Below are 14,328 nucleotides of genomic sequence, written 5' to 3' on the forward strand. Positions count from 1 at the left end.
CTTGCTGTCTCTTCCTTTCCCATCTGCTTTTCTCCCGCCCCGCTGATCCCTCCTTCCTCATCTACTCGCTCTACCCCAAATGTCAGAGCTCCTCAGGATTCCACCCAAGACTCTCTCCTCTTCTCCCTCTGCTTTGTCTCTTTCTCCACCTCTGAGACATCCTGGGCTGGGTAGATCTTTGTTTGGGGGGTGGGGGCTGTCCTGTGCTTTGCAGAAAGTTTAGCGCCATCCCTGGCCTCTACCCACTAGGCGTTGGTAGCTGCCCCCCCCCCCCCCGCCCCCACGATTGTGACAATTGAGAATGTATCACGGACATTGCCCAATGTCCCCTGGGGGTAAAATCACCCCCGGGTGAGAAGCACTGCTCTGGAAGATTTGATCCATTTCCATGTGTTTCATTACCAACCGTGCCTTCAGAGACTGTCCGTCTCCCAGAGCTGCTTGTCCAGCTCGGGCCTCTGTCCCACGCCTGGACTGACTTACCGTCGCTTAATATCAGACCTCGCGCCCAGCAAGCACCGCCAGCTCCATACGCTCCCAACCGAACCTGTCATCTCCCAAAGCTGCTCCTCTTTCAGGTTCCCGGTCTCAGAAACAGCCTCAGAAACCCGGGAGTCATCCATCAGCCACCTCCCGCCCCGTGCGCACACCCACACCCCCTACCCATGACTAAGTTCTCCCGGTTCTGACTTCTTTCTCCGGTGTCCTGCCACTGCCTCCCATTTCCAACGCCATCACCCCACTTCAAACCACCAGCACCTTGTGCTAGAACAGCCGCCCAGTCCGCCTGTGCACATCATCCACCACACTAATTGTAAAGATCCGGTCCCGTTCACTTCTCCGCTTCCTTCTGACCCTCGAGTGGTTTCCAAGTGCCCAGCATGGCTGCAGGCTGGCCTTGCCCACCCTGCCAGGCTCACCGCAAGCCACTGTCCTGGGGCTTAGGACAGTTCCACAAATGTGGCAGCCAGCCAGGAGCGCATGGCTGAAGTTCACCCCACTTAACTGACCCTTGTTCATCCTTAAGGACTCCACCTCATTCACCCTGACTTAGGTCCCTCTGCCGGGCTCCCTGGGTGTCAGGATCCTCCCCTCCACCCCTTACCACCACTGTCACTGTCCCTGGACGATCTGGTTTGCACATTTAATTGTGGATCTTCTCTTCCAGGCGCTACACTCTGTGAGGACAGAGATGGTGATTGCTTCCCATGCACCATCTACACCTGCGTGCACTGTTCAATAGGGTAAGCATGGTGGCTATTGAGCAGTTGCAACCTGAGAGAAGAATAAACACTGGATTTTGAAGCTGTAGAACAACAACATAATAATGTAAAAATACCTGGATATCTTAGTTATATTGGGCTAAATGAATTATTAAGGATAGCACCTGTTTCTGTTTACTTTTTAAAATGTGGCTACTAGAAAATTTAAAACTACTCATGTGGCTCCTATTATGTTTCTACTGGACAGTATTCATCTAGATTCAGTGAGATGTCTGGTATTTAAAAGGGGTTTGTTTTTAATATATATTAGTAAACAGAATGAGTGATCCCATCCTCCATGTAGATGATCTAAAATGCAAATCAGATCTTGTTGCTTTGTTCCTTAAAATCCTTCCGGAGCTTCAAGAAGGAATTCAACCTCCCCATGGCCCACAGGGTCCTTCCAGACCTGGATCCTGCTGGGGACTAGCCTGAAGTCTTTGCACATGCTGTTCCTTCTGCCTGGGTCTGCCCTTCCATGCCCTCTCTGTCCAGCTCTCTCTGACTTCTCTTTAAGTCTCTCTCCAGAAAGTCATCCTGAGGCCCATGGGATGGCGTAGGGAGCCCCACTGTATTAGAAGTCATTTGTTCGTTCATCCGTTCGTTCACTTACTGCGTTAGCTCCTGGGGAAATCAGAGATGCCGTCTGTCCTCAGGGAGCCTACAGATCTGCTCTTAACTCAGAGTCTGGCTTCCTGACAAGGACACATCCCTCATCTCCGTACCCCCATCCCCAGCACAGGGCATGGTGTACAGTACATGCTAAGTGTTGTTATGGATAACAATACATTGTACACCCCGATGCACGGGGTGTCACTCACACTCAGGCATTCACCAGTGGGAGTGCTCCCATTCAAGCCTCAACCTGGGGTGTGGGCCTCACCTTCTCCCTGCCTGACTATCTCCGGGGGGAATGGGCTGGCTCAGCCATGGAGTTACCAGTTAGGCCAGGCATTTGCTCAGGGATTACTGGGCCCCTTCCAGAAGAGGATTACCTTGTGTCCAAACCCACCGGGCGTTGGAACAGCCCTCCAAATATTTGCTGAGAATTTCTGACCTTTACCTTCTGTCCCGCAGCCCCCCAGGGCTGGGATGCGAGCCTCTCCACAGCAGGTGACTGGCAGCTCGGAGCCCCTCCCCTCCCCAGTCCTCCCCGCCAGCTCTCAGGGGAGCCTCCGGTATTGAGCCCCAGCCCGGCTGGGAGGGCCATGCCTCTGCTTAGTCACTCTTAATATTACATAGGGAATGCACGATGCTCCCCATGTTGACTCTGCTAAGACCATTAGTGCCCTTGGTGGCATCGCTTTAATTTGTGCTCTTGAAGGCAAACTGCTGTCCTTGGAGCCTGGGAGGATATTGCTTATATTAAAGATGAAGACGGAGGGGAGGGGAGGGAACCAGCTCTGACCTACAGCAGCGGATGGGAGGATGTTGAGGGAGGAACTGTGCTTCTGAAAATTCAAATCTCGCCACCCCCACCCCCGGATGAGCCACTTCATTCGTCCAAAAGACATGGCGGGAGGTTCTCAGCAATGCTAGGGGTTCTGCCTGCAGGTGAAGCCCAGGGGACAGGGCAACAAGGTCAATGCTGCCCAAGAGGCAAGAAAAGAAGGGGAACAGGCTGGGCAGAATCTCAGACAGACACTCCCTCCTATCGGGGCTGCAGAGGAAGGTAAAGCGGAAGGAAGAGAGGGTCTGCCCTGTTGGGGAGGGACTTCCAGCAAGAAGATTCTAGAGCTCCTGAAAGCAGCCACAGGAGCACGGTGTGCTGGGAATGGCTTGCCCGTAAAATAGAGGATGCCCCGTTAAATTTAGATTTCAGAGAAATAACACCTCGTTTCTTTAACAACTGTATGGAGACGTCTTTGATATATAAAAATTGTATATATTCAAGGTACACAACTTGATATGCATATACTGTGAAAAGATCATCACAATCAAGCCTCTACAATGTTACCATTTGTGCGTGTGTGTGTGTGTGTGTGTGTGTTGAGATTTAAATCAAAATCTACCCTTCAAGTAAACTGCAAGTATACAAAATAGTATTGTTGATGACCATTACCATGCTGTACGTCAGACTCCTAGAATTCATTCGTCTTGTACAACTGGAACTCTGTGCCCTTAGGCCAAAAGAAAATGTGGTATATATTTATAATGGAATATTATTCAGCCTTTAAAAATTAAGAAAAATCCTGCCCTTTGCACCCACATGGGTGAAACCAGAGGACATTCTGCTGAGGGAAAGAAACCCGACGCAGAAAGGCAAATACTGCACGAGCTCACTCGTGTGGAATTTAAAATAGCAAAACTCACAGGACGGTGGTGGCCAGGAATGGGGGGAGGGGATGAGAAGGGCAAATGAGGAGGTACTGATCAAAGGACACATACATTTTTTAATTATGGTAACATGCAGGAAACATAAAATTTACCATTTTACCCATGTGTGAGTACATATATGATCCACTATTGTGCCCACCATCCCCACCTTTTAGTTTCAGAACTTTATCATCTTCCCAAACAGTAACCCATGAAACACTCACTCCCAGCGGCCCCGGCCCCTGGATTCACCTCCTCTGGACCTTTTGTATAAATGGAAGCATACAGCATACGCGGTCTTTCGCTTCTGGCTTCTTATTACCCGGCATGATATTTTCAGGTCTCATCAGGGCTGTAGCCTGAGCCAGTCCTTCATTCATTGTCCGGAGAGACCACGTTTTCTTTATCCATCATTCACTGATGGACGCGTGAATTTTTTCCACCTCGTGGCTCCCCTGAATGGAGCTGCTAGGAGCGTGTGTAGAGTTTTTGATCAGACACCTGCTTCCGGAAGTTCGGGAGTATATGCCTCTGAATGTAATCGCTGGGTCTGACAGGAACGGCATGTGGAACGTGCGGAGGAACCGCGAGGAGCTCCTATGGGGGCGGTATCGCTCGACATCCCCATCAGCCCCGGCTCAGGCACCAACAACCCTGTGGGATGCAGCCCGGTGGACAGGGGGCTGAAGGGACAAATGCAGGGGCGCCTGGGTGGCTCAGTCGTTAAGCGTCTGCCTTCGGCTCAGGTCATGATCTCGGGGTCTTGGTATCGAGTCCCGCATCGGGCTCCCTGCTCAGCGGGGAGCCTGCTTCTCCCTCTCCCTCTGCTGCTGCTTGCTCTCTCTCTCTCTGTCAGATAAATAAATAAAATCTTTAAAAAAAAAAAAAAAAAGGATAGACCTTGAAAAAAAAAAAAAAAGTCCAGTCAAACAGGTGAAGAGGCAGGGGAGGCCCAGAGGCCAAGGGGCTTCTGTCAGAGGAAAGGCTCCAAAGTAGGTGTCATCAGTCTGGAAAGAGAAAGTCTGAACACAGACAGGATCAAAGGATGTAACATCCAAAACCGTGTGGCTGGGTGAGGCCCAAGTACCCCGGCTCCCCGGGACCCCAGGAGGGGCTCCCCCTGAGGCTGGGAAGAGGCTATGTGGGGGCAAATACAAGCAGGCATGACCCACATAAGACCGTGCTGGGCAGTTTTACCACGCCCCCCCAAGACCATGTGTCTCTGCTACACGGTAAAGGGGGAGACTGTGAATAGAGCCACGGTTCTGAAGAGAACTCCAGAAGGGTACCTGGGAAGTACAAGATGGTGTGTTTTGCTTCCCTACGAGGCAGGCAGGTGGGGTGTCTCCTGATGGACGGGGCCCAGACTCTGGGGGTGGCCCCACAGCGCCGTGAGGAATGCTTTCGTAGACCCCCCTATGTCAGCAGCCCCCCATTCTTTGGCTTGTGCTGCTGACATTTCCTCAGGCTGCCATAAAGTGCTGGCAGACTCAGCTTCGCCTCCCCTGCCCTCACTCCCACCCCCAAGCTGGCTTCCCTGAGCCCTCTTGTAGAGAGACAGCCTCACCCGGAAAAGAGCATGCCGAGGGGAAGGCAACAGTGGTGAGCACACCAGACTCAGTTCTCTGAGGAGAGCCGTGGTGCATGAGGAAAGATTCGTCCAGAGGAGAAAAAACAACACCCCTGCCCCTGTGAAGTCGGGCTCTGAGGAGCCGCCCCGCCCTTGACAAACCCTCCGGGTTATTGGAGGTCATGTGGCATTAAGAAGCATGGAGCCTTAGAGTATGGGATCCTCTACTTCAAATAAGTTCAAGGAACAAGGATGTCATCGTACCCCCAAGCCTAGCAGTTGAGACAGCAAACATTTGTTATCCCAGGCTGGGACTCCTGGCTCGGCCTAGCTGGGTCCTCTGGTTTGGCGTCGCTCACGTCGAGGAGGCCGCCCTCAGGTGTCGGCCAGGGCTGTGCTTCCATCTCGGGGGGGGGGAGGGGCCACCTCCAGGATCTTGGGTCCTCATGAGCTGTGGGCTCCTGGCCACGTTGTTCTCTCCAGAGGGCAGCTCACAGCAAGGAAGCTGGTTTCCCTCAGAGCGAGGCAAGGTTTCATAGACATCTTAATGGCGATGTCTAGTAGGCTATTGGAGAGATGGGTCTGGAGTCTAGGAGACAGGTTTGGGCAGAAGATACCAGTTGGTGAGTCACCAGCAAGTAGATGGTACTGGAAGCCATAGGAAAGAGTTGGATCCCCCAGGGAGGGGAGGGGGCTAGAGACTTTTGTGCAGTGCCAGGGCTACAGTGATGATTCTCCCCGAGCCCTCGCAAAGCAGGGGGCGGACGGCCCTGAGCTGTTAACCCTCTTCAGGAATGGCATCTGTTGAAAGCAGTGGCCTTGCCCAAGGCCCCAGAGCCTCGCCAGAGTGGCTAGCATCTGAGGGGCTATAAGGGCCCAGCACCGTCATCCCAACACAGAACTAGTCTGAGGGGCCATCCCCAGCCTCACAGCTCTGGGCCAGAGGAGTGACCTCCTTGTCCTCTCTCAGCTCAACCGTTCCTTCCTCAGCAAAGTCCCATGGGACTGTCCCTCCCTGCTACCAGCAGTCAGGGTCCTGTCACGATTGGCTTCCATAGGACTCTGGTGTCCCCTCTACTGGACATATCTGTGTTCATGATTACACGTGGATTCCTATGTTTATTTTGCTGTTGTCCGAGTCTTCCATTAGCCCACAGGCCCCAGAGGGTCAGGAACAGTGTCTCCTGGTCACCCCACATGCTCAGTGTCATCATGGGCCTGGCATCCAGGAGGTCATCAGGACACACGTGTTTAACGAACAAGGTCCCTGGCAGTGACAAGTGCCTGGGCTCCAATCCAGGTGACATTTCTGGCCTAAGGAAGGCCCAACATACACTTCTCCACTGAGGCCAAATACCTTCTCTTGTGAAGACCTTCCTTCAAGGGCGGGATTTTTTGTTCTCACTGAAGAACAGTGGGCCCTTTTTACCAATCCACCTCCCCAACCCCCCACAAAGAAGGGAAGGAATCACCCTTTCCCTCAGGCCAGGAAGCGTGTGTCTCTCCCCAGGTGTGCCATCCCCCCGTCTGGTCACCACCTCCCTACAAGGCCCTGCCCGGGCTTGGCCCCAGCGCGGCGCCTTGTTTTTCTTCTTTTGTACACAGGTTGCGGGGGGTGCTGGCAAACTGCAGGCCCCACCAGGGCTGAGGGCTCAGCTCCTCTCATAATGGGAGGTCAAACGAAATGAAAACCCACCTCCCTTGCCCCATCATCTGAATCCCTACATTGGCTATGACATGGCTAAGGGGAAAATATTGGATTTATTTTTATGAGTTAGTCATCACCCCAAGGCCCTTAAGAGGAACCGGGCGAAGTGAATCCATTCAGAAGGTCGGGAGGTCATAGCTAACTTGTAAAAATAAATCCAATATTTTTTACTCTGTCTTATTAGATTTATATGATGCAGACATCCAAGGGAGGTTTGTTTAAAAAAAAAAAAATGGTCATTTCCCAGTGCTATGTAGAGTGTTTCTTCTTCGCCTCTGCCAAACACCCATTCCATCTCTAGGCTCTCTGCCGATCATCTGGCTGGGTGGCAATTTCTTGATCTTTTTGAAATAAAGATGGTTTTGAAATGAATTACCTGAGAGTCTCGGTCTCCCCTCCATCATTTCATCCCCACAGAAACCAGCACCAGTATTTCTGAGCCTGAAGGAGCCAAACATGAAGGTTGGAAAGAACTGAATCTATCTGCTGGGTCGTGCTACTGGCAGGTTCAAAAATTCACTTTCCTTCTGAAAAAAATGAGGCAGTAACTAGTGTGGGACCAAATGGACCCGTTGCCATCACTCAGGAAATAGACCATGTCGCCTACACGCTTCTCTCTTGGCTCCCAGCCTGGTTCTCCCTCAGCGGGCATCTCTCAAGTGACAATAGGGAGCACGGGCCGCTCAGCAGTCTGTGGGGACAGTGATGAAAGTCCATCCCCACTCCTGGATATTTTGCTCAAGCGCCTGCCCCTTCTTCTCTCTCCTCCCTCATTGTCCAGACGTTGACTTTCTCTGCAACAGTTTGACAAGTCCAAGATCAAGGTGTGGGCCAGCCTGGTTTCTTCGGCGGGCTCTCCCCTTGGCCTCCGGATGGCTGTCTTCTTGCTGCGTCCTCACCTGGTCTTTTTCCGCGTGTGTGCACCTGTCTGGTCTCTGAATGCACGTCCTCTTCAGAAGGATGTCAGTCAGATTGGATTCGGGTCCAATCAAAAGACCTCATTTTAATTTAATATCCCTTTTAAAGATTCTACCTCCACAGGCAGTGATGTTCTGAGGTATGGCAAGGAGTTAGGGCTTCAACATATGAACTTGGGGAGACAAAAATTCAGCCCCTAAAGCCCTCCCAGGCCAGATATCAAGCTCTCTACTGATGAGGAGGGTCTGTCTTCAAACAGTGCTCATCCTCGGCGCAGAAGGGGCTCTGCAGAGACTAGAGTTATCAAGCCTCCACAGGAAGAGGGACAATGATGTGTGAATCACCTTGTCGTGACGAGACTGTCCAATGACCCTCATTCTTGTTCTCTCACGGCCATACTTCCTGTTTTGTGTGCACAGGCCCACGGACACGACCTTCTCCCAGACCACCCCTCTCTAACTACAGATCCACTTTGCACAGAAGAAGAAGTCACGGGATTAACTGTTTAATCCGCCAATTCCGAATGGTGGGAACACGGAGAGCCCCTCGGTGTGTTGTGTTTCAGCCTCCTTCTCGAAGCTGAAGTTTCAAATTATCCTGTGTTCTCAGGAGAAAAGCCATCAGTCTCTGCTCTGAATTTGCAAGGCCACTTTCCAGCCTGTGATAAATACCCAAAGCGAGCCAGAGTGATCCTGCCGGGCTCCCCCGGAGAGAATGTGAGCAATAATGTCATCGCATGACTGTCTGGCCCGCCCGCCCTAGCTCTGGCCTCCCCCCACCCCCTACCCCTTGTAAAGGATTCCACGGAGAGACCTGGGTGCACTGGTTAGGCCAGGAGGCCTGCAGGAAGGTGAGGTCTGGCATTCCAAGCTATCCATCAGCTAGTACTTTAAATTCGGCCCATGGCAAGCTCCGTTCACTCTCAGGGACAGGTCTCTCTATGCAAGCCAACTAAGGTGCCCTCTGAATAGTATGATTTTAAGGGCACTGAAAGACCCTTCTGTGCCTCGAAATGCCACCATTAAAGCCACTCCTTTGCTTTTGCTTTTTTTGGGAAATATTTTTCAAGGTGCGCTCCGTGAAACGCTGGGCTCATAGAAATCAGTATCTGGGGGAGGGTAAGGAAGAGTTCCTTAAGGAAAGGACAAGACACTACACTTTCTTTCACACCTTGTTTTCCCAGATTCTGGCCTGAGGTTCTGCCACACAGCAAATGCAATAAGTCTGTGTAGGATGATTGTTAAATGGTCAAATAAGTCTGGGAGAAGCACCAGGCAAAAGCCCAAATTAAGGGAGTTTTCTTCCTTTGGGCCTTCTCAGAGCTTCAGTGAACTGATGTAGCTCATGGAGATGCTGAGAGAGGGAACTTCTCGGCTAACATTTATTTGGGTTTAATAATTTCCAAGTGCAGGGGCGCCTGGCTGTCTCAGTTGGTTGAGCGCCTGACTCTTGATTTCTGCTCAGGTCATGGTCCCAGGGGCATGAGATCGAGCCCTGAGTCAGGATCCACGCTCAGCTCGGAATGTGCTTGAGATTCTCTCTCTCTCTCTCTCTCTCTCTCTCTCGCCCCCTCTGCACTTCCCCTGTGTGTGGGCGCTCTAAATTAATTAATCAATTAAAATAAAAATTTCTCTAAAAAATAATAATATCCAAGCGCAGTTAACCACGTGACTGAGCTATCTTGTTCTATGGTGGAGTCGTTGTATAGATTACAAGCTTCCTATGCTAAAGAAGAACACTGAAGGGGATGTAAAGAGGTGTAGACCTGATAAAAATGGCCCTGGGGCGACCTGAGAAGCCATTGGTGTAGACAGAAAACCCAAAGGTCCTCAAAGCCCATTTGAAGGAAAGGCTGACTGAAGGCGCTGTCTCTAGAACAGACCCGATCCGAGGTTGACATCAGGGCTGGGTGAGAACAGCAGAGTGTTTTGGAGGAAGCCAGTTTGCTTGGGTTTGTCACTGGGTCCCCGGGCACAGAGCACATGTCTAGAGCAGGCAGGCCTGTGTGGGGATGGGGGGAGCGAGCAGGGAGAGCAGAAGGACAAGGAAGGGAAAGAGCCAGGAGAGCTCAGATTTGGGGCCTGGCAGAGCCATCGAAGCAGGTGGGGGTGTGGAGTTGGGACCCCGAAAAACCCTGAAGATGAACGTTGCATAGCTCAGTTACGGCCCAGCCTGACCCTGCTCCCTGATATACCACCAAACAAAACATCACCTCCTCATCAAGAAGCTAAGGCCGCTCTTCTCATTCTAGAAAAAAGACCCAGAGACCCAGAGACCCAGAGACAGAACAGTCCCCATTTCTCAGAGCTTCCATTTAGCAACCCCCCGCCCTTGATGAGCCGCTGCCAAGATGTGCACAAAACGAGTGCAATTTAAAACTCAGGAAGCTCGGTTTTCAATAATTCCCTGCTAGGCTTCTGTCTGCGAAAAGTAAATAACACGGCTGCTACAAACCCTGGGAGCAAAATCGCCAATAACGGTGCCATGCTTATAAACTTTCCCAATTTTCTGCAAATCTCCACCGCCTCTCTCCTGACTTGGGTCTGTATCAGATTTTTTTTTTTCCTTTATTGAACATCTGCCTTGGGAGCCACTGTCACAAAAAGTAATAAACACATCAATCCAAAAGAAAAAGAAAGGACTGCGCAGGCCAAACGACTCAGCCAATCAAACTGGCAGCTGGTGGCAGGCACGGGCGGGGGGGGGGTGGGGGGGGCACTAAGCGACCGTCTTCCTGGAGGATTTTCCAGGGGATGCTCCCCACCCACGAGGCCAGAGATGCACCTTCCCGATATGTTCATTGCAGTTTCTGCTGCTAATTGCAGATTTCAACCTTTGTTGAGATTTCAAGCGCCCGGATTAATTTGTAAGGCTCCCTTTTGGCCAAAACTTGACAACTCCTCCGTTGCCTTTGCCTCTTCCCAAAGATTAAGGGAACAAGGGAACGATGTGTCTTGGAATAAAAAATTCCTTAAGAAAAGAACTCCAAACAGGAAATGATTGCCTCTCAAATACTACCCGTGGGTTCTGCAAGCATGTACTGGAGACGTGATTGCGGTGTTCACGGTCCCCGAGGGCCGCCCCCCCCCGCCGCCCACCCAAATAACAGCAACACAAAATTATGCCTGAAAGGGAAACAAAAGCAATTTATGTTTTCCAGTTATCGTCCCAGAAATAGCCAATGATTACTTGCATACCGAACAGGCGAAATCAAATCTTTCACTACTGCTTTAAAAAAAAAAAATCCTATTACAAATTACATTTAACTCAGGTGTGTATAGTTTGCCAGTTCTTATCCAATTGTAAATTAGACCAGGGTTGCCTGTTGGGAGCGAAAAGTGGCTTTTGAAACATGTCTTATTGACTGGGTATAAATTACCTGCAGCAGATTTGTGAAGCAAATTTGAAGCAGGAGATGCCTCCAGGCAACACTGTATTGATTGTAGCTTGATATTCAGCTGATTTTAAGGTGAAAAATAAATATTGTTTTAGCAGCAATTTAATTAACAAATCACTGCATAAATGGTAAGACTATTGTGTTGTCTAATACAGGGATTTGGGCTTATACAGGGATTTGGGCTTCTTTTCCCAATTATGTGATAAATGCTTCGTTTCACATGTAGATAAATAGTCTTTAGTTATCATTCCGTCTCTGTGAACCCACATAGAGCAAAATCATGGTCGTGGACACCTTGCTTATTTTTCTTTAGACTCTAGAAGTGAGGGTTTTCCCTGGTCCTAGACCTTCAGCACTGGCAAAAACTGAGTGGTGCTGTTTGTAGCAGAGTCCTTGTGGGACCAGCTGGAACCTGGGGGGTGGGGGTGGCAGGGATCAGGAGCCCCCCTCAAAACCCAGGCTGCCAGGTCAGCTCTGTCCTCAAGCTGTTGTGTGATCTTAACCACATTGCTCTGCTTCTCCCGGCCCCATTTCCTTGGTGGGTTAGATCTTCCCTAAGGTAATGGTGATAAACAACCGGTTCTTGAAGGCAGAAGGCCTGGCTTATAGTCTTTGCCCGTTCCCGTGGTGTAAATTCTCCCCCTCTGGCTGATTTGGAGCAACCAGTTGGCCGTGACTGCATGCATGGTTGGGAAGAGATGCTCCCACCGCGCCCCCCCCCAACCAGCTCCAGGATTGTAATGATGAATATCAACATGATTTCTCATGAAGAGCGTGTCCAGAATATCCAGCATTTCTCCTTTTGTTCTTTTAGGGGAAAGAAAGCAAGACAATGACAAAATCATCGAATGTGGAGATAATGTCTATAAGCATTCCCAGAAATCCTCCAATGAACCGATTTTTAAAAAAAAAAAAACCTTTTCTCCCTTGATACAAAAGCACTCCATATGCATCAAAAAGAATGCAGGGAAATTCAGGAAAGCCAAAGGAATAAAAATGTGTAAATCTCTATAATTACATCACCCAGAGATTAATATATTGGGGTATTGCTGGTTCAGTTATTCCTCTCTGCTCTCTCCTATACACAAGCACACACACAATACTTTTACAAACATGAGATCAAACAAGCTTGTGTGAGTCTTTGCTTGTTAGCCAATGAAAATGTTAACATGTCATTAAATATTCCTGCATTATTTTAAGGCCTGCATCTCTAAGCTTTAATCAATCCGTCCTTTATTTCTGACCTCTAGGCTGTTTCCAGTTGTCTGTTAATGTGGGACAACTGTGTATTCATCATGGACCGAATCTTTGTCCACAGCCATAATTATGGCTGATGAATCAATTGCAAGATCAGGAGCTGCTGTATCTACTAATGTATTTTTTTTTTTTAAAGATCAAACTTGTCACTGAGAGAAACCTGTTATTACCATTCTGGATATGATCAGAGAAACCCGTGGTCTAGGGACAGGCCCAACATTGATTGAGTGACGTTATAAGGTTCTTTTGTTTGTATTTTTTATTTTGTTGTTTTGTTTTATTTTTCGCAACGAAGAGCCAGTTAAGGGTTGGTTGGTGTCATCTCGTCCATCAAATACCACCGTTCTTCATAAGGGTGACCCCTGAACCTGGAAGAAGGGGCCCAGGAGGCCAGTTCCCCATCCCTCTGCCCATTTCAGAGCAGCTGAGCTATGAAGGAAGGCAAGGAAGCCCTCGCTCGGAGGGGAGATGGTGGGAAGAGTGGGCAGGGAGGGCTTCATGCCTAGGAAGAAACAGACCGCTTTAGGACATTTCTGATTTGCCTTTTCAGCAATATTCAGGAGGACATTGAAGCCAGAAATGAGAGCAAGCAGGACGGGAGAGAAACAATCTGAGATAAGGGGAGAGTGAATGGAGAGAAAACACAATTGATTAATTAAAAACCATCATCTGAACAGCAGGTTGGATGCTGCAGAAAATCAATTTAATGAGGTAAGAGACAAATTCAAGACATCTTCCATTATACACAGGGGGCGTTTGCTAGATACCGATTTACGGCGACAGAGAAAAATGACCAAAGACGCATTTGAAAAACTTAAAGCTTGCCGCTAACAGAACAAAAAGGGAGTACGTCCTCCTAGATTATTTGTTTAAGAAGGGGAAGAAAGTAAATGTAATCTGTACTTAAAAAAAAAAAAAAAGGAGGAGAAATCAAACAAGCCGAAAAAACAAAACCAAGAGAAAACCAAACATGACTATCATACTTTATAATTAGATTAGCTACTAAACATAAAACCGTATAAATGAGTTAACACTATTAAATTCAGAGATTTTCAGATAGAGTAAAAAAAAAGTTGCTATTTGGTGAGATTATCCTAAAAGAGAAGGACTCAAAAGTATTAAATAAGGATATAAAAATTTTGAATAATAAGGTTGATTTCAGATATACATATCAATTTTGTTCCCTAACAAGGAGACTAAATTCTTTTAAATTTACCATAGAATCTTTGCAAAAATTATCTTTAGCTTCCAAGGATGACCTTAATGAATTAAAAAAAAATGATATTGCTCCTGACAGGTAGTTTTAAGATTGAAAATTGAGCCCAACCATTCTTTCCCCTTCATTTCCCAAATCTCATAGAAATGTCTGAAGAAATCTAACACAAAACAAACTGTAGCTAGCCCAGAAAACTGACAGGAATGTAACTAAGGAACCCCAATTTGACAGTACTTCTAAAAGCCGCAGAAAGGGGAGTGAGAAATAATCCAACAAGTGACTGCATTTCATGGCAGGCCTGGGGGAACCCTGAGAACCCCCGAGAAGAATCTGGACACTCCAGGAGGCCAGGAGAACCCCTTCCTATCAGAAGGGCAGGGCTCAAGGGGCGCCTGGGTGGCTCAGATGGTTAAGCGTCTGCCTTCGGCTCAGGTCATGATCCCGGGGTCCTGGGATCGAGCCCCGCATCGGGCTCCCTGCTCGGCGGGGAGTCTGCTTCTCCCTCTCCCTCTGCCCCTCCCCCTGCTTGTGCTCACTCTCTCTCTCAGATAAATAAATAAAATCTTAAAAAAAAAAAAAGAGGAAGAAGGGCAGGACTCGGGCTGAGGACAGCCCAGGGACAGCCAACCGGGCACTCGAGCAGAGTCCTTGGGCGTTCTGATGCCAATCCCGCCGTGACCAATG

The 14,328-nt window shown here is 49.2% G+C and overlaps 1 protein-coding gene across 1 annotated transcript in view; it reads right to left on the bottom strand.

Annotated features, from left to right (window-relative positions):
• Nucleotides 1–4,310: 4,310 nt before the first annotated feature.
• The window catches only part of FTO (FTO alpha-ketoglutarate dependent dioxygenase), a 414,363-nt gene continuing 404,345 nt past the window's right edge, over nt 4,311–14,328 (bottom strand). The window contains exon 9 of the mRNA XM_073884393.1: nt 4,311–4,419. Within this exon, the coding sequence (XP_073740494.1) occupies nt 4,326–4,419 (94 nt within the window). The 3' untranslated portion in view covers nt 4,311–4,325. The remainder of the gene's footprint in view (nt 4,420–14,328) is intronic.

The sequence above is a fragment of the Callorhinus ursinus genome, unplaced genomic scaffold (assembly GCF_003265705.2).
Source record: "Callorhinus ursinus isolate GAN/ISIS: 27379988/994484 unplaced genomic scaffold, GSC_fseal_2.0 scaffold56, whole genome shotgun sequence".
Lineage (NCBI taxonomy): Eukaryota > Metazoa > Chordata > Mammalia > Carnivora > Otariidae > Callorhinus > Callorhinus ursinus.